The sequence below is a fragment of the Achroia grisella genome, unplaced genomic scaffold (assembly GCF_030625045.1).
Source record: "Achroia grisella isolate CSIRO2021 unplaced genomic scaffold, CSIRO_AGI_Agris_v1 utg903, whole genome shotgun sequence".
Classification (NCBI taxonomy): domain Eukaryota; kingdom Metazoa; phylum Arthropoda; class Insecta; order Lepidoptera; family Pyralidae; genus Achroia; species Achroia grisella.
Window position 1 is genome coordinate 3,414,210 of NW_026713061.1, and position 20,752 is coordinate 3,434,961.

General features: G+C 32.2%; 1 protein-coding gene across 7 annotated transcripts in view; it reads left to right on the forward strand.

Moving 5' to 3' along the window:
• Positions 1 to 20,752, forward strand: part of LOC131853583 (ral guanine nucleotide dissociation stimulator) — a 46,733-nt gene that overhangs the window by 14,291 nt on the left and 11,690 nt on the right. For 3 of the 7 annotated variants that reach the window (XM_059204514.1, XM_059204515.1, XM_059204516.1), the window contains exons 2-3: positions 2,137 to 2,402; positions 18,939 to 19,043. In XM_059204514.1, coding sequence (XP_059060497.1) covers positions 2,232 to 2,402; positions 18,939 to 19,043 — 276 coding nt within the window. In that variant the 5' untranslated portion in view covers positions 2,137 to 2,231. Of the gene's footprint in view, positions 1 to 2,136; positions 2,403 to 3,919; positions 4,179 to 16,814; positions 16,899 to 18,938; positions 19,044 to 20,752 lie in introns of those variants that run through there. The other 4 variants (XM_059204518.1, XM_059204517.1, XM_059204519.1 and 1 more) reach the window with 4 other exon arrangements.

A 20,752-nucleotide genomic window follows, 5' to 3' on the forward strand; every position in this document is an offset into this window, starting at 1 on the left:
CATTATAGATATTTCAATTTGAAACAGTTTTAAAATCAATGAATCTCAGCAGAATGAATGAATCCTGATCTCGTAACTCTGACTTATTGCCTCTTTTTTATTGTATGCCTGTAGTACATTAATCTTCTAGTACTATCTAATATCGCAACATATTATTTATTTTCGATTGGTAATTTTGGGTTAATTGACCTGATGTCATTTTCATCCACGCCAGGCAGAGGCATTTCACTACCATTTATTAAAAAAATCGTTAATATTACCACATATGAATTCTTTAAAACTATAAATAAAATAGTGAATTGTTTCTTATCAAATTTTACATTATTTTTTCAATAATCCTATTTGGTAAAGTTAAACAACCTTATGCCTGTATAGAAACGTATCTATAATATATACGTGTATTGAAGTAATAGGGCATAACTCGCGTCGTCGGCCGCTCCCTTCCTCAATTATCCAATTTCCTTGACAGATATCGACCTAGTCTAGGACTATTCATTACTACTACGCAATCAAATGCTGTTTCTGAGTATCAATGTTTATAAGTTTACAACTTCAAAATCTACCTACATGTATGGCATACCTATAAATTGATACTCCATTTATCGTATCTCCTCAATTTCTAGACACTCTCCTTGATATCAAGCCAAATCTCGAGATCCTTGGCCTTGATATATCCAATGACGTACAGTTTTCACTTATTTTCTAAATGACCATTTTAGGTGTGCTTGCATCAATCTAGCTCGCAATTTGAATTTCAGAATAACTCAAATATTGTTGACCCAAATATTTTTACTTACCCTATAGCAAAAGAAATCGTAGTGTCTAAGTAGGTACAATGATTTTCGGCAATGAGCTAATTGATCTCACTTCATTTTAATCTTTTCATCTTCTACTGGTGACTTGCAGTGGCAAGTTTAATATATAGTGATATACTATTAACGTAGTCTGTATCACCAATCTATCGTTGTATACAAAACATCCATCCGATATAATTTACAAAACATCAAGACTTACCTACCTCTGCAAAAGTATCTTATCATAATAATAAGAAAATACAACCACAATGTTAGAAAATTTTGACTGTGATACTACTTTTAGTAAGATGAGATCACTTATCTGTTGAATCACACATCCTGTGTGTACTTTCATCTTCTTAAGATAGTACCTAATCTATCCAATATTTATTCAATTATTATAGTAAGAAATTCAAAAAATTATTTATTAAATATATATACGTGTATATATGTTATCGTTAGACTAATGTAGGCTATTTAAATATTTATTTATTTAGGTAGATATTTACATATAGATTATAATACTAAGGTATATTTATCTTATAGCTATTTAACCTTGGTAATGCAAGATATTTCTATATCTTATATATGTATATGTATATCATCGACATTGTTTAAATTCCCACGAAGCTGACATTCAGGCGGGAATTTGCCTTCAGCCGCTCCATAAGTCCTTTCGCGGGTTTGGAGTGCCATCTGCATTAACCCCCTATAGTCTGCCCTTATAAACTGTAGTCAGCTATGGCCAACAACAATAGAGTAGTCTGAAAAAAAAAGCTGATATCGCATTTTTCATAGTGACCACTGGGATTATGTAATATCATCAGTTCATAAAAGTCTCTAATTGTCCATGTGCAATTATAAATAGTCCGACCTCTCCCGATCTAGACCTTGACGTTTGTTTCATCATAATATCAGTATCAGGCAGCTAAAAGGTTACTAAGATAACAGAAACATAGCTTTATGTTATATGAATAAAAATAGTACGTATTTGGCATTGGTTTACTGATCATTGGGTGTACTTAATATAGTTGCTTTTATTTTGTACATCCTGGCATAAGTTGCGTAACAGCTGTAACGAACCTTGCAACAAATCTAAATACGGATATGTATTTATAAAAGAATGAAGCTATATCCTTCATAAAGAACAAAGATTTGTTGAATCTGTCATCGATTGTTGAATCAATCCACGGAACTCATCGATTAAGTCTGAAAGATTCATAAATTATTTTGTGGCTTTTGGAGGAAAATTTAGAGTTTTATGAATACTGTCACTGAATTTCGACTTGTTATATCGTGAGTCGTGGCCGTAATATCTTGTATAAATAGTTATCCGTTTCAGTCTGTGACATTTTGAATTAAGAAATAATTATGAATTGTGACGTCGGGAAAGATAGTAGTACAGTGGATAAAGAAGTTGAGGTTGGTTGAGGAGTGATGCTGGTGCGGGGATGTGCGGGGGGTGAGCTGCGGCACTCGTTGGCCGAGCGGACAAAAGCGTTGGCGGCGCGCTGCCACGCGCTGCGCTCGCCGGCGCGCGCCGACCAGCGCAGCGCGGAGCGCCGCCGCCCTAGGCACCGCAAATCGCAAACACGCTGGTATGTCAAGGTAAGTTGGAAATCTGAGATGATTACCAAAGCAACTGACTTAAACTGCCCATAAACCACCAGGAGCTGTTCTTGCTATTTGTAACCATTGATCCCTATGTTGGAGGCTGCAAAAGTTATCCGCACTGTGCTTGTACTGGGGATCATCATTAGTTTTGGGTTAAGTGATCGGTCGAATTTCATTTCAGGTTATTGCTTCTTCCGGCTATATAAGGTTGTCTTACAATTAGTATTAGAAGCGTTTTAATGAAATAATAAAAAAAATATCCCAATTGCTTATTACTTCTAATTAATCATAATGAAATTTTGCATGTGGATATTTGTATGTAATTATAATGTGGCGTAGTTATACTATTTCAGTTTCGTGCAAAATTCTTGGGATGGGTGTGATCTTTCATAAACGTTTCACATTTTATTGTTTGTAAGTTGTTTAAACAGATTTTTTATACTAATGTATGTAATATTAATGTCGCATTTTTATGCTCACGGTCTTTTAAATAAGTTTAATCAGCAACTTACGATCCGTGATATTTTGCCCGCTCAACCACCTTGTTGTTACGACATTGTATGTAGCATTTGACATCTTTTATCATCTTTTATCCTTTTCAATAATAGTCACACAGATAAATAGGAGATAAGTAATATTAGTAACTGGATTCTCTTCTGAGGTAATTTGTTACCGATTCTTCCTATTGAATCATTCAATACAGTGATTAAACGTATTTATGACCAATGTCACTGATTCATTCATAACAACGTCATGTTCGTCTAATTGGATGTATTCAAGTGTGAACGTGTCAACAAAGAGTGACGAGATGAGATTTTATACATAATCGTTCACAAGTATAATCCTAAATCTTCCATAATTCTACTGAATTCAGTGGACTCCTCAAAGCTAAGTCGACATTGTTTGTTTTGCTATTGACACCAGATAAATATTCATGGGTTCTCACTTACAACTTGTGAACTCCCATTTTTTTCACACCCACATAGACCCCCAGTGCTTCAAGTCAAACTAGACCTGTGGAGCACAGGGCGTCCACATGGAGCACTTTAGACAACACTTCCCTAAAGTTTCGATTAAACAAGTAAAAATAATAAATTGCATTAACATAAAAATATCAAAATATTGGAAATTGACTTTAAACAAATAATATTATAACGCCGATCTTCCAAAGTTTGTAATTTTTTAGTTAATTCAGGTTGATTACTATGCATGTGAGTCGTCTAGAGCAAATAACAAAGGAGTAGCGTCAGATATAATAATAATAAACGTTTAAATATATAAATATCATCATATCATATTTTATAGATTTTTTATGTATAATTATTTGCGGTTGTGTTTATTGTAGGTTACATTTAGTTCTGTGGTGTAATTCATACGAGTGTATTGGTTGTTCGGTACATTACTCATATTATTCTGTTTAGTTCGTAGTACTGTTTCTGTTTTATGTAGCCTCGCTTTGTATCTTAGGTAACGTTTATTTAGTTACAATTTTGTTTAGTTTGAAAATACCAATGCGGCTGTGCGGACTAGTATGCGTTGTTTGAATTATAATTTAATTACATTAATTAGTGGCTCCTATTTGTCGGTGTTTGTTTTCGAAATTATTATCAGAGTGTCTTATCGTGTGCTTGTCTGCAGGCTTCGTTAGCAATGCAGGTCAAGGCTTGTCTTATGTGAGTGCTTGATGTCAGTGTATGCACATAACTATGTTGGTTGGTAGGCGGCTTTCAGCGGCAGTACTCAATGCAATCAACTGAGCGTACTCAAAAGGTATTCGTATTGTTATAATATTTGTAGTGGTCAATATTCCTTGGTCAAAAGCACTAGGTGCAATGTTATAAAAAACACTTGTCATATTATAGTTCATTAAGTACTTCTTTTACAGAAATCGAGTATATAATTGTTACAATTCAATTCAGATTGATGTCGTCATGATGTCAATTTTTAACCCTTTATTGTCAAATGGTATATATGATTTATTATAATAATATACATACATACATATAAACATGTTATACTGAGACAGGCAACTGGGGATTGTAAGACTCTTAATCAGTAAAAAACTACACGGGCTTAATTAAGGCGGAGTACTGCCGGAGTCATGGGGTTGTAAGCATCCTACCTCGTTAGCTCTTCTGATGTAACGACTATAAAAGGTAGTAATAACTTCCTTATACCTAATTGGATCGTCAATCGAATTTGTTCATCTTATATATGGCTAATTGTCACCTCCAGAGTTGAATCATGTCGTGGATCATATGGTGATTTATTTACACCGTCACGCGGCCTTCATTATAACTATAGTAGTAATTATATTCCGTATGTAGGTATGAGCTAAGTAAATGTTACGTTGTTATGAATCACTACTACTGCCACATGCTATGATTCTTGTTCGTTTTCCGTTATTGAATTTTATAGACACCCATGTATTAATTATGTTAACTGTACTCATGACAACTCCATAGTATAGTGTTGTCTGAATTTTCTCATTTGTTGTGAGAAATTACTGTAAGTATAAATATTGTGCAATAACTGTGGTTAAATTTTATATTGTTGGCACTTTTTATTAGTTTATAATAAGTACGTAATACTAAGTACTAGAAAGTAATTCTATTAGACATTTATTTCTCTTATTTTGTATAAACGATAACATTCATATAATATTGTTTGTAATATAGTAGTCGTAAATAAATGCCGAATTCAGAAAATGTGACATGAAATAGTACAGTTTTGGACTCACATGTCATCATATTTGACTAAATTATTAACGAAATTATGCGTATTCCTATTCGTGCACTTTAAAAATAAATCACATTTGCATGAACACGAAATTTCATTACATATTTGTTGTATCTGTAGATCTTCTCTTAGTAATATAAAATGATTTCACTGTTTCTTATCATTTACTGATACCACTGTTATCAAAAGAAATTCATTATATTCCCCTGATTACTAAGGAAGACAAATAAGTATATATTTTTGGTTAGATTTCTTTGTTGTATCTTTTGGAAACCACGCGATTTTTTTTCTTTTATTTGATAATCATCGATCGAAACAACTACACAGTATATATGTATATATAGATTGAGGAACTTTGCAATTATTCGCATCTAATTTTAGAACATTTTTCTATTGTTAAGTTGGATTCCTGGGTAGTGATGCTTTAGGACATAGTTTCCTCTTCTGATAGTCCCCAGTAACTACATATATCAGTTGTTTTGTATCTATACTATAATCTCAGTTTGGTTATGAGTATTTAATACTCTGAATAATTCTGAATACCTATATATTTTTAACTAGCTGTACTCGCGACTTCGTCCGCGTAGAATTTAACTATACTTCCTATTACATCAGCTACCTGGCAAAAAAAGTCCTGTCAAAACTGGTTCAGCCATTTCAAAGATTAGCCGGAACAAACAGACAGACAGACAAACAAACATTTATATTTATGTATTTAGATATACATATTCAATGCATGTTTTATTTCAATATTACAAACAGACACTTGATTATATTTTTATATTAATTGTTTTACTTTTGATTGTATTTATATTATTATACATTGATATATATTACTTGAATCGCTTTCCCAAGTAGACTATGTATAGATTATATTAATACGTGAAGCAAACACTTTGTACCCCTTTATGTGTAGACGGAGGAGTATGAAATTTCTCACTCTTATAGCTTAACTAGAGAGAGCAGAATGTATTTGACACACGGCATATATACTCTTTTGTCTATGGTTAGTCTGTGGTCAAATTGAGAATAAATTAATATTATTTTTCTCTTATATTGTTTGTCTAGTCTTACTGAAGGTCAAACATAACCATTATAAATTCACTAAGTTATATTAGTATTGACATTGGACATTGACTTTAATTTTTGTAATTTATATTGTAAAACTTTAAGTTGGACTAAAAAGGACTTGTATCCAGAGCCGTGAACAAATTAATAAAAAAAATAATGCCAAATTTGTCTCGCAATTAGCCAATTTAAAGAAAAAACACATAACAGTATACTCTTTTATCATAAAAAAGTGTCACAAACTATATTTACGCGAAATGTCAACGACACATGTCATATGTCACAGTTCTTTGTGATGGATCTTTGGCGCGAACGCATGCGTAGTGTTGATTTGTTGTTAGCTAGTGACATGAAAAGATGGCGACTGCAGTTTGTTTGTCAGTGTCATTATAATTTAACGAAATACTCCATAATCCGAATTTTGCGGATATATTTTGTTATTCACATAAGGTTTCGTTCGAGTTACCGTACCCCTTGACGGAATTATTAATGTAGATAAGTATTTAAAGTAATTATGGTCGAATTTCGTCTACTAAGCAACCACTAGTATCAATAAGTTAGTAATACAGCACGTAGGGGAAGCTTCTTTTCCCAGTATGTATATTGAAACTGTCACATGTATTGAAAACAAGTCTCTTTGTCCCAAGTTGTCAATAATTATAAAAAAAACAATAAACTATTGGCTTTTATTTATTCAACCCATTTGTTCTACCCACCAAGTCAAAACTCTAGTCCGTGGGGTCATTTGAGCATATAGGTACTATATGTACAGCGCGGCAACACTTCGACTTTTAGATAAGCAATGATATCCCTTTAAACTAGAGTTGGTGAACACATCTTTCGTGTTGTTGATTTAAGTTTTTTTATCTTATATATAAAATTCTCGTGTCACAGTTTTCGTTCCCATACTCCTCCGAAACGGCTTGACCGATTCTCATGAAATTTTGTGAGCGTATTGAGTAGCTATCGGCCAACATCTATTTTTCATCCCCCTAAATGTTAGGGGTAGTCCACCCCTAAATTTTATTTTTTATTTTTTAGACAAAATTTTTAGTTTCCATTTTTTTATGATACAACATACAAAAATACATACAATCCTAAATTTTCACCCTTCTATCATCAACCCCTATTTTATTTTTATTATATTTTATATTATTTTATAGCGTTATTAATTTATATGGCAAAACAACGTTTGCCGGGACAGCTAGTTCCTTTATACAAATTTCCTTGTGTATGAAATAGCGCTTTCTCTGTTGTCCCATAAAAAATATATCAAAACCTTACAAGTAGTTTTTGAGTTGTCCTATTATATATAGTATATAATAATGTGTTTGAAGTCGCTTTATCCTTGGCCTGTACACTATTGAGTTTATTTTCTATTACAAATGTATGAGAAGGTAAATAATAGCTATAAAGTGTCAGTGGGTCACACAGTGTTACTTTCTATAATTCAGTTCAACGATCGGAGCGTATCGATTTCTGAAGGTAATTCTAGGGATCGACGTACTTTCCAGCATTTGGTCTCTAAAGTTTTCAAATTTTTCCTGTTACATCAAGAGAAGTCAATAGTTTTCTTCATCATAAAATTTATTCGTGTTTTCCCGGTTGACAATGTAAATAAGTTTTCTGTCATGTTTAGGATTTATGGACAAAACAGATTATGGATCTAAAAAGTAAATTACATATTTGCAATAGGTTAATAATGTAATGTTTGTTTAAATTAGTATTTGTATAATATTTTACGTTTACATATTGTGTAACTGTATATCTCTGACGATTCTGATAATTAATTTAGTAAGAGACGACGAAGACGTAACCATAACGTATTTCGTTAAATTTAAAGTAGGTTGTTTATTATTTAGTGAAATAACAGCCAGTTTTAACAAAGACCGAATATTGTTAACATAGTGTGTATTGAATGTAAAAGTGTTTTATTGGCCAATAAAGTTTATTATTATTATTATTATTATAGTATATTAATAAGTATAGAAATACTAATTGAGAAATTCTTCCAACTGCGTGGGACTCTCCTCTCCCTAGTGTAACGTTACATATTATGTATTATTACACTAATAAAGCGAGTGTAAACTCGTCAATAAAGCAATGTATATTATGACTTATCTATAAATTAAGTTGGAAATATTTTTAAGTTATTCATTAATAGTTCAATTTTAGGGTTTTAGATATATTAGAATTTGAAATCTAGCGTCATGAAATTTGTTACCCCTCTCACCACTTATTACACTTTGCTGACACAACCTTTCCCCCTAATCCCAGGGCTCATTCATAAATTACGTATTTATGACCCCTTATATGAATGACTGGGTTATTAACAATGCGATGTAAAAACCCTGTACTCGGTAGATAGGCTACCTATTATACAAATGCTAGTCTAGTGTAGAAAGCAATTGGAAACCTGACCTCATTGCGTATCTATCCTTTTAAGATTCCGTACAGAAGAAGCTATAAAATGAACTATTTTATAGGTTCAGATTATTACTTTCTTGTCAGTTGGCCTTTTTATCCGTCAAAATATTTATTTGTGGAACTTATTATAAAGTTGTACTAAAATTTATTAAGTACAGTTAGGTCTGCATTACTTGATTACTTATCTTTTGTTCGATAAACAGATGTTTCTTAGTAACTGAGCCACGATTAATAGGATATTTCCTGTTACGTTGGAATAAAATCTTGAGATACGTTGATTATCTCGAGCAAGTGCAATCCATTACAAATGTATTTAGGTATGTATATCAGTTGTCTAGTGCCTATATCATAAAATATACTTAGCTTGGGACTAGATGATGCCGTGTGAATTATTTAGGGTTATGATTATTATTATTCATAGGTAAACATACAATATATGTGTGTTTTTATAAGAAAACTTAAGGATGTTTATTGTGCCCAATATGCACAGAATGTAAACTGCGATGTTTATTATGTGACGAAGGTGAGTAGAGTATTTCCATTTTCTGACTAGAAAATGGAAATGCTCAGTGTTCAAATATGGAATGAAACGGGTACAAGAACACCTTTGATTTGCACATCTCTACATAAAAGAGCTGCGTGGTGCCATGTTGTGTCGTGTCTATTTGCCTTACAAACAGTTGTACCTACGTTGCGGCTTAGGTCTTTATAGACAAACTAGTAGTTTCTCGGAATTTTGAATGTTTTATAATAAAAGGTTTTATATGTAATATTTATGTCATATTATGGGTAGGAAGGTTAGTAAGTAGTCATGTGACAATAGGGACTATGAGAGGCTACTTATGGCGTCTTGCCCAATACATGTTCCGGGTATCATCGACGTAGGGTGGGCGCGCCGGCGGCGGAGCGCGTCCGTCACGGCTGCTGCTTCGCGCATTGCCCTCCGACTTCTCTGTCCTTTGAGTTTTCTTTGTACTTTTTATTGTAATACGTTTTATTAAAGCTAATATTCTGTGTTATTCACACAAATAATTGAGATACGATCAGGGATTCGTAATTGTTATTTTACATTTGCCTAAGGTATTTAGCCACTTTACACTGAGCCCGCGTTATAGTAGTCTGACAAATTTGATAATCCTATACTGTAGTTCAATCAGATACAGAACAGAGAGAGGGCAGTAATACTGAGCACGGAACATTTTGTAATCCCTGTCATTTGATTTGCCACCGGAATACAATTCGCTCTAACATTTTATGGCCGGTTCGGGGGATGTTTTCGTAAACGTGAAGATACGAATTAATTAATCTTTACTAACAGAATAATATAATAGTATATTGTACCTATTGCTATAGAATTTTCGCAACACAATGATAGCAGTGATGCAAAAAGCACGTAGATGAAGTCAGGGATGGGTGGCAGTGCGTCAGTAGGGTGGAGACATAATGGGCACCACAGCGCGCTCGTAACATCCTATTTTAGGATCTGAGCACCCTCATGCGTTTTTATGGCATCATCACCGTAGAGACTATTATAAATACCTCTCACGTCATAAAAATACCTAGCTATAATTTATTGGATAACTTATCTTTGTACAATTTTTGCCTGTGAGGCCCCATTTACAAAGGCCCAGTATTCTTCACGGCTTTTTACACAACGAAGGGGTCAATTCACTTGAACGAGTTAGGTGAAACTTATACCAATTTGTATTTTAGATAATTTATATTCTATTCAAAGATGTCTTTGAAATATAATTTGATATTTTCTCGTGATAGCATTATATCATGAGAAAATGGCTTCACAAGTTACATTTCGTGTGCGATTCTTTTTAGTTCGTATGTGGAAAACAAACCCAGCATAGAATGACTTTGCATAAAGTAGTCTATGTGGATACCTCTATATTACCTAGTTCTGTTGCCAAAACCTTGCTTTGCAAGCTGTGTTCCGCTTTAAAGAAAGAGATTATAGCAGTAAAGATACAGTAAGAAAGTGTAATACATTATCGAATGACCACGCGAATATCATTGATTTATGTATACATACATGTATAGGCCTTGTTATGCGGGACTGCATTTTTTAGCTTATGTTCAACCTCGTGGTGGTCTTCATATAGAATTTTATTAAGATCTGTTTAGTTGTTTAGATATGTAAAAATAATAATAAACAGATAGATAGATAGACACACTTTCGATTTTGAATATTAATAATAATATAGATGCATTATGATAACACCAAAAGAACTGTTGCTATGAATATTTTTTTGAAGCTAAAACTAAAACGTTCCTTCGATACGTTACAAAAATTATATTGTGTAGGTACCCAACAGAGTAGCAGATCGGAGCTAGCTGGTGACAGTCTCGTGGTGAAATTATTCAGTTTATATTTAGATTTGTAAGCTATGTATTGCACCACGATCAATACAATAGGTATTTGCAAACAATTTGATCAATGTTGCAATGCATATAATTGTAATCTGTTTGTACAGGACTATATTAGATGATTTGTTTATGTAGGTCGTTAAGAGATTTGCTACAGATATAGAAAAATAATTATTCTCACTACCAGTATATCTTGCACAGAACTTATTAATTTGGGAGATATTTTGGAAAGTCAATCCGACATGTATTTTATATACAGGCTGTTATCTATGCCACATATTTCGTAATAGTTGGAATTTATTTAAAAATCATACTAATAAAGTGTTCTTCCAAAACTTAGATGTGTTTAACGTCTAAGATAAAGTTTGTAACACTATCATTATGCATATAAAACGAGTGAAGATAATGTTATCGTAATAATTTCATTCCGAATATTATAAATGTGTAAATGGATTTGTTTGTAACATCTTGATGCCGTAGTGATTCAACGAATCTTCATGAAATCTGAGATACAGGTGTATTTGGAATTGAGAACACAGTCTACTTTTTATTAGACTCAATGAAATAATCCCGGTTATGATGAAATATCGAGTAAAAGCTGGTATTTAAATTACATTGTAAACTAGTTCTAAGAAAGAGATCGTTATATCAAATAAATAAAATTCTTGTTTTTAAACAGAGAGATATGTACAAATATTTTCCATTGTTTTCAGAGACACATAAAGATCTACTTAATCAATTAGTGTCAATTTACATCTTTACCTAATTGGATGATTATAAAATTAAGCTTCTATTTGTATGTTTGGTTGATTAGAATCTAAATCCAGCAGCAGCCAACAGCAAGTCCAGCAAAAATATTTAAAATTAGAGTATTGTAATTTATATAGATAAATATATTAATTTTCTACAAGTTGAAATATATTTTTGGAGAATGTAATAGACATAAAATTAGAGATTATTTTTAGCATTGAAATATAACACTTACCCTTTAGTTGAAATTAAAATTAAAAAAATATAACGGTTGTAGAAAATATATTGACTTTAATAAGGAGTCTAGCTTGCCTATATTCTAAGAGGTTCCAATGCTTTTTACTGAGGAAAAGGTCTATATTTGTGCACCTGTTATTTAGGTAAGTGAATATAAAGGGCGAGTCTCTTTAAGTGCACTGGGTACTCGCAGTTCAATTATACTCTGCGCATAATGCGAGTGACTGTTGCCAACTAGCATTTTCAACTATAAAAGTAAAGAACTCCTTACGTTATTTAGTTAGAGCACAGTTAAGATAATATTATAGTATGGTTAGAAGTTTTGAGTCAAGGCCGATCTAACTATCACAACCATTTTATGTTGTAAAACAACATAAAATGGTTGTGATATATAGTGAATCGTCGTAAATGAACTACATTTAATTAAAATGTATTTTTATCTTCAGCATCATGACATAGCGAGCGGAGTATGACTTATGCGTGGGTGACCATAGCCGATATAATCAACTTATTGTTACCATTTATCGATTAGTTCAGTATATTTTGGTAATAATACATTCTACTGAGAAGCGATATGAGTTGTTATTAAAGAATACATTTGTTACAAATGAGTACACAATATTCTGTTAAGGAGGCACTCATATTGTTTAGTATATTTGGCGATCAATGAAATAAGTAAAAGCAAAAGTGTCTACTGTCTGCGCATGTATTGATTGATTTTATGTTAATCGTTTGATAATAAATAGTAAGTATAAAGGTGTCATGTATTTGATGTCTGACACGAGACACTAATGTTGGAACACATATGCAGCACCTTAACCACAAACGCTATAAACAAGATAAAATACTATAATGTTTATGTATCTCTATGTAATATTTATAGGTAGATGTAGATTACTTATAGTGTATCGAGACATGACATGTTAGTCTTCTGGAACAGCAATTATGTCTATAGATTACGGTTACCACTTACCATCACCTTGTGAGCAGTTACATAAAAAAAGGTATTACGTAGAACCTACTTTAGTCATCAAACTGCTTGCTTTGTGAGCTGTGTTTCCTTTGGAGAAAGAGAATGGTAATGATATTGCAAAATACAGAGTTATAATATCCTAGTCCTTCAAAATGGGAATATATAAGCGGTACCTTGGATTGAACGTCACATGATTTCGTAAATTATGTGGTAATACTTGAAAGTTACCACTTGATTGGACCGTCAGCTAGTTTGTCATTTCAGATACATAAAAATATTTTACTGTATTCCATAATGTTACAACAATAGGTGTTTACATAGTATAATAATAAGAGAACTATGGACCCTGATGGGTGCAGTCTCTTACGATGAAAATGAAATATGTATGCTACTGAGATACTATTTTACGAATTAAAAATATTTGACCTTATATCCTATAGAAAGGTAAGTACTTCTGGAAAAAATATAAATATAAAAATAGCGCTCTTATATCTATGAATTATGCAGACAAAATAATTTTATATATTTGGGAAGATTAAGCTAATATTATATGTAATATAAATTAACATTCCAATAAATATTTCATATTATAAAATTTTTGTTATAGAAAATTCTTACAAATATGAAGTTAGAATGACCAGCATCAAGATAATTTACATGAAATTGACGTTTAATAGAAGTTCATCGGAGGTCAGTCGGCGACAGCGACGCAGTAACTTGAGGGCTTTGGCGTGATGTCAACAAGCTCGTAAAACTGTGATTCAAATGCTGCGTAACTAGAATATCTACTTGTAGTTGCTCATTATGTTAAAACATCATGCAATAAAATAGTGGAAATGTTGTTTTTGGTAGGCGGGTACTATTATTTAGAGTTCTGAAGTGAAATGTTGTAGGTATAGGAACATTTAATTTGTTAAATGAAACTAAATTTATTCTTTGAATAAAACATACGTAATACCTATATTTTATGTAGAAAAATTTCTAAATTTTGAACATTTTTATTTAGACATTCTACAGAAGTTTTTCATTTGTCGGACATGGGTAAATACCGGCTACTTAATAATACGTTGGAAAAATATCCTTATCTTAGAAATTTGTAATCAGTGTTCACATTTTCTTATGAATTCAAAATTTGTAATCATTGTATAAATAATTTCTTATGGATTTGTAATCATTGAATTCATAATTTCTCATGTATTTATAAGCAAAATTATGTAATTTTGCGTATTGTTTAAATGGATGGCTACTATGTAGTAGCCATCCATTTAAACAATACCAACAAAAGAACGCTTGCGGAATGTAATTTTTTTCCTAAACTTATTAATTGCTATTAATAATTTATAAAAAGCCTAAAATTATTATAAGTCATGTGATATCAAATTCGTACTAATCCGCATCTGTACGAATATTATTATATTTGTGGTTTACATTGCTTCATTGGATAAAACTGAATATCAAATGCTTACATAATCATTAATGGTAAAAGTCTTGCTATGCAGCGATTAATGGATAGTTATCACAAAATATTGGAAAGGAAGGTATCGCTTTCGTTTATTTGTAATTAACTATGAGTCGCTTCAGTGAGCTAGAGTATATCGGTTGTATGAGTAACTATTATCACTTAGGTATGTACTACCTACTCGTATTTTCTGTAGTATCACATACAAGACATATAAGAGCAAGCGAGAAAAACGTTTTTCATCTTGACTCGACTTATTTAATGAATTAAGTAAAGAGTACGTAAAATTTTGTTCATCCAAAAGATGACTAGTAGATATTAGGCCTACTACGAGTATTAGGTCCGCATTTTGTATAAACTTACAATATTTTGTTTTATTAATTAAGATATTTAAATATAATAAATTTGTTAACTTACTAGAGTCCAATTCAAGTAACAAAATGACATTAAGGATGATACGGCTATTTTAAAAAACTGTCACTGTAAATTAGAATACAATAGAGTAATAAAATTATTGAATTTTTTTGTCATACTCACTAATTTGAGCATTTTATAACGATACGATAATATTATATACTTTGTATAGGAAGTAATTTTTATATAAACATATAAATAGTGTGTTTAACAGTTTATTTATTTAAACCAAATCTCTCAGTACCTAATCAAAAACAACTCAAAACGTATGTTGTATTATTCATAAATTAATCCTTTTTATCGGAATAGCATAGGAGGTTATTTAATATCAAAATCAAAAATTGAATTTAAATACTATTTAACACGACACAATATTAAGTTAATTTGCATTTTTAATAGATATCGTTTTTTATAAGTATGATATATTTATTATTTGGCAAGAAATGATTTTCTATAAACTTGTTTAGAAAGTGAACTTTTTTAAGTTTCATGTTTTGTATCCCAGCTAAAGGTATGACGAAGTGATTAAATTTATATGGTACTTAACTGGGTACTTTGGAATCACATGAGTCAAACGTGTCCTTGGAATTCTAGCACCAAGGTATATATATATAAACTTGTACAACTAAAACATACAGTTTGGCAATAAACATAAATTACCGTCATTTACAAGAGAGAATTCGTGCTCTGAACATCTGATGTTTGTTATTTGGGTGATTTATATGGATAATATGGAGGGAATATGGCTTACAACCTTTACGGCTTGTCATTACTACATAATGTAATGTAATAAAAAAAAATGTAAATACCTTTATTATTGTTTATATAATATTTTTGACTTTGCAGTCCTTTAGGCCATTAAACTTTGAACTTTACTCAATGTATAGTTGTTATTATATTTCTAGTAGTTCGATCCTGTTTGACTACCAAAACCCATTTATTTTTTGATATTACGTTACTATATTGGGTTTTTAATCACTTTCAATACTGTGTTGTTTTTTTATTTATTCGGGCACTTAACGAATGGAATCAATTGTCTATTTTAAAAAATGGAACATTTTTACATGACTGTGGACAGTAGCAGAAAAAAAATAATAATGGTATATTAATTTGGCTTTCATTATCAATGGACAATGAAAGTACAGTGTGCTGAAACTGGCCGAACCTGCAATCGTAATTTTGATCGCAAACTACACTATTATGGATACATGTATCGCGTCTAATGAAGTTAGCACCTGTATATTGTCTACCCGCAGCGGACGGAATGCTCTATTGGTTTATTTCACGCGATCTTTCATTAGTCGAACAACGCTCGCGCTGCTGTATCAGCGCTTCTACATATTGCAGACATTGCATTAGAAAAACACAGTTTCACCTTGAATATACGTAAAGGTTAACGAACATTTGCGATAATTAGTGCGCGAATATTACAGAATGTTTTTATAATTTTAAGTGTTGCATCAATTTAACATCTTAACAGTGTGAAAGTTTTAAAGAAAATAGTCTGTTACCATCAGTAACATAATACTTATGAACGACATATATGTAAATTATACGTCATAGCTAATGAAATGTGGTGGAATTAAAAAAAAATTGAACCGGGTAAACAGATCAAGTTTCAAAAGGGGAGAGTTGCGTTATACCTCTAGATTATCTGGTATGCTTCAGTGTCAGTTAAATAAAGGGCGGTTCTGCCTTATTAAATCGATTATTAATGTCGAAGAATCGAGCTGATCCGGATACCCAACGACAAGTGTGCCAGTGTCCGACTGTGCAGCGATTTCACCTGCGTCACGCACGTCCGCGGGGCTCGCATACTTGCTCTCCACCCGCCAGTGATTGATCCAATTACAGCATCATTAGATTTGCATGATATAGTGTTGTGCCGTGAGTTTGTTAGTGAAAGTGTGTACGATGGCGGGAAACGCTCAGCTGTGCTAACGTGACGTCGAGCGTGACGTTAGCGGATGGCCCATCCATGTGGAGGATTTGCGGTGTCAGTAAGGTCGAACCTGTGCTCTTCAGTGATACCGTTGATGATGATTATGTAAGTGTCATAATGGTATAAATAGAAAATGATATAATACTTTTTTATCTTTGTATTAATCCTAATTAATACGAGTATTAGGACTATATGTGACAGGTTATATTCATCCCTGGCGACTTAGTTGTATTATCGTTTCAAATTATACACACGTCGTGGAGAAAGATCGAGATTATTGTTTATCCTGAGTCAATGTTTAAAGTGCGTACATAGTAACCTAGATTAAAAAATATGACATTTGTTACTGTATCGCACATTTCTTTAGGCACATACTCGTGCGTAATAATCTATGCTATGACTCATTACTGTGAACACACTAGCGTATCTCACAAGTAAACAAAATGTTGTAGGTATGTCATTAACCCCAACATAAGCAGCATGCCGTTTTCTATTCACTGTATACTATAGAATTAGTGGTCGATACCTTTACATTATCCAAAGAAAACGTATTATAGGCGTTCCAAACTCTAGTTAACAGTCACTTAGTCATCGACTTCAGCGAAACTGGAATATTTAGTGATATTACGTAGCGAACCATGATTATGCCACTTAAAAACATACAATGCAAGCAGTCCAAAGCCTGTATTGCAATACAGGCTTTGGACTGCTTGTATCGACAGTCACCTCTGTTTTATGTGAATTTATACTTATACATACCATAACCCTATAGACGATATCGGTGGTCTAGCGGTTAAGCACAACGATTTACTTTGATGGTTGCCGTGTTCGATTCCTCGCACGTTACAAACGTTTTGTATTTATGGGTATGATTGCTTGTATCTATATCGGTCTGTTTTCTATTGTAAACAATAATCTAAGTGTTTATATTAATTGTCTATTACCCGTAACACAAGCACTGCTTACCTTGGGACTAAGTAGATGGCGTTGTGTGAATTGTTCAGTGTTATTATTATACTTACTTTTTATGTTTTACTGTCTCTCTGAATTTGCCTGTGTTGGACCTTGTTTCGAATTAACGCTGTGCGGGGTAGAGTATCAGTGGAGAATAATGGGAAGATTGAATGATGAATGATGAATGTAATGAGTTCATAAATTAATAACTCTCTCGTTTTATTCATATATTATTATTATAGACCTTCTACTACTACAATGCTTAAATACCAAAGCGCAAATTTTCTTTTTCTCAAGTTACGTAAATAATAGCTCCGCCCACTTATTATGTGCGAGAGAGTGTGCAAATTACACCCCATATTTCATGGCTGAATCAACATTATTGATTTTTAAAGATAGATATTAAATATTATATGTATATTATATACATCATTGTCGTCGTTATTCCTTCGTTCGTGTATATACCTGAGTTGAAACTTATATTGTTAAATATACATAGATACGTAGTAGTATTTACATGGTAAGTGAGATAAATGTAGAACTTATTGTAATTGATATTTTCACGCTTAACTTACATATTATAATAATTGAAGACTTATATTAATAAAGTTATTAATGTAAGTCTTCAATAATTATAATATATACTTATATTAGTTCCACTAAGTTTACCAGATACAGTGTATTTTTACAAAGTTGTCTAAGTGGGTGTCAGTTGTATCTGCCGATATTTCAACCACAAACACGTTGGTATTCCTGACAACTAAAATAGATTGGACCACCAATGCCCAGAAATGTTACTATTATTCCTAAGCTTTGCATTTGGCTTAGGTATAATAGTAACGTTACTGGGTTTTGGTGTCACAATCTACGGTAGTTGTCAGGAATAGCAACGTGTTTGTGGTATCATTGCTCTCATTGTGTATCGCGTAATATTCGTTGAATATACTGATATTCATATTACTACTAGAATGGTATGTGAATATCTGCCTATTTGCCATTCTAGTCGGAACCCATATATAACAGAGAAATAATTTTAAACATAAAAATATGCCAACATTAATGTTTTCACAATTAACATGAATTTAACAACGAGAGTTTATGAAGATAAAAGATAAATAAATATCCCCATGTTTGAAGGTATATTGATAATGTATCAGTCAGTTGTGTTGACCTTGTGGTGGTGTGTTCCAGCAGCCGACATGGCGGTTGTGGGGGGAGGAGCGCGTCGACGGCGCTATCTACACCGTCTACCTGAAGAAAGTACGCTACCACCGGCCTACGAGGAGCGCCTCTAGCGTAAGTAATAAAAATATATTATTTTTATTATCCCAATGCAAAAAAGTAGTCAAAGTATTGGTCACTTGACATGCCCGTATTCCGTGTGGTATATTAAACGTGGCAAAGGCGAGACTACCATTACCTCGCGGACTAATTTTGGTTTGTTATTTGTGTTTCTTTCCAGTTATAAAGACTTTTTTTTCTATAGAATAGTGTACCTTATTTATTTTTGCATGAGTGTGAGAGTTGTGGATATGTACTGTGTGCCTAAGTTAATATTAATTAAATACAGTTAAAGGTATATATTAAGCATAAGTTCAAGGATCTAAAAGTAATATGTATGAATTATAATTTATTCTTCAATATTTATATAGTTCATTCTATTGTGGTTAGATTGTGCGAATTGTAGAGTATGACGTCGCTCAGATTTATGTTTCGCGATAATGTACAACACAAAAGGCTACTGTAATAAAAACGTTATTTTCTGTAATATTTTACATTCAACATTGTTTACTACAACACCGGAAGACACAGGGTTGTACTGCATATTATTATGATACACTGTGAGTTTTTGAAACATTGTACATATATACATTATAATTTTAGATTAGTCTTTAGTCTTGAATCAAAAAGTTAGGTGTGGTTATTGTGCTATTTAATATGTCTAGATATATTTTAGGAACTACTAAAGCTGTTTTGCTCAATTTGAGTTAGTTTAAGATATTATTGCCTCCAATTTTTCTGATTACCGAAAAATAGAACGAAATCAATTTTCTTAGTACCTTTAGTTTATCCTCTAGGTTTAGATTAAAAGTAACTATAATATCGAATGCCATAACTAAATAATTTTTTTTTAATTATTTCTCATTGAGAAATCGTTCTTTTAATTACTATTGAGTCCAAACCGATAAAATCTTATTCATGTTAAAATCCCGTGACTATTTCAAGTAGGTAATACACTATTTTTCACACGTAGAACATTGGTGTGTAGTTAAACATATGATAACATGATGTGTTAATTATAATGAACTCATTTATATGTGCTTGGAACTACTATATATTTGAGATTCTACTCCGTGGAATGCCAAAAGCTATTCTATGATCCCATGAATTTCCACTGTGTTGTAAGGTGGAAACCTTTGTCTTTTTGTCTTGGTGTAATGTAAATAGATTAATTAATTTCAGTTTTTTTTCTTTTGTAAGTACCTACCTACCCTATTGGTTAATAATATTCATAGTTTTTTTTAATCATTATTTTTTTTTAATCTCATATGGTACATGTTTATGTAATGTCATAATTGCGTGATTATTGTTATGACTAATATTTTTTTATTTCCTTAAAATTCATAGTATTTTTTTTTTAGGCCTACGTAGGTATAATTTATCTACACTCACTTTTTCATACCTTTTTTAGCCTACGTAGGTAATTTAACGCTATCTCGACATGAATCTATATTGAGTCAGATATTCAATGTTTTTCTTTTGTTACCCAAAATGAACTTATGAATAATTTGATGTGCCGCTTCGTATTTAGGTTTGCTTTATCAATTTAAAGTTGTGAATATTATTTATGTGCTAGTAGGTACAATACTAGTAGGTATCTCGTCTACCACTTGCAGTCTACAATACGTTTATGTATTGTAATGCATTTAGAAGTATGTAGTTCGTTATACAAGACTCTCATACCATGTTGGTGTCCGGGCCATTAGGGTGTTTGAGTTGAGGTT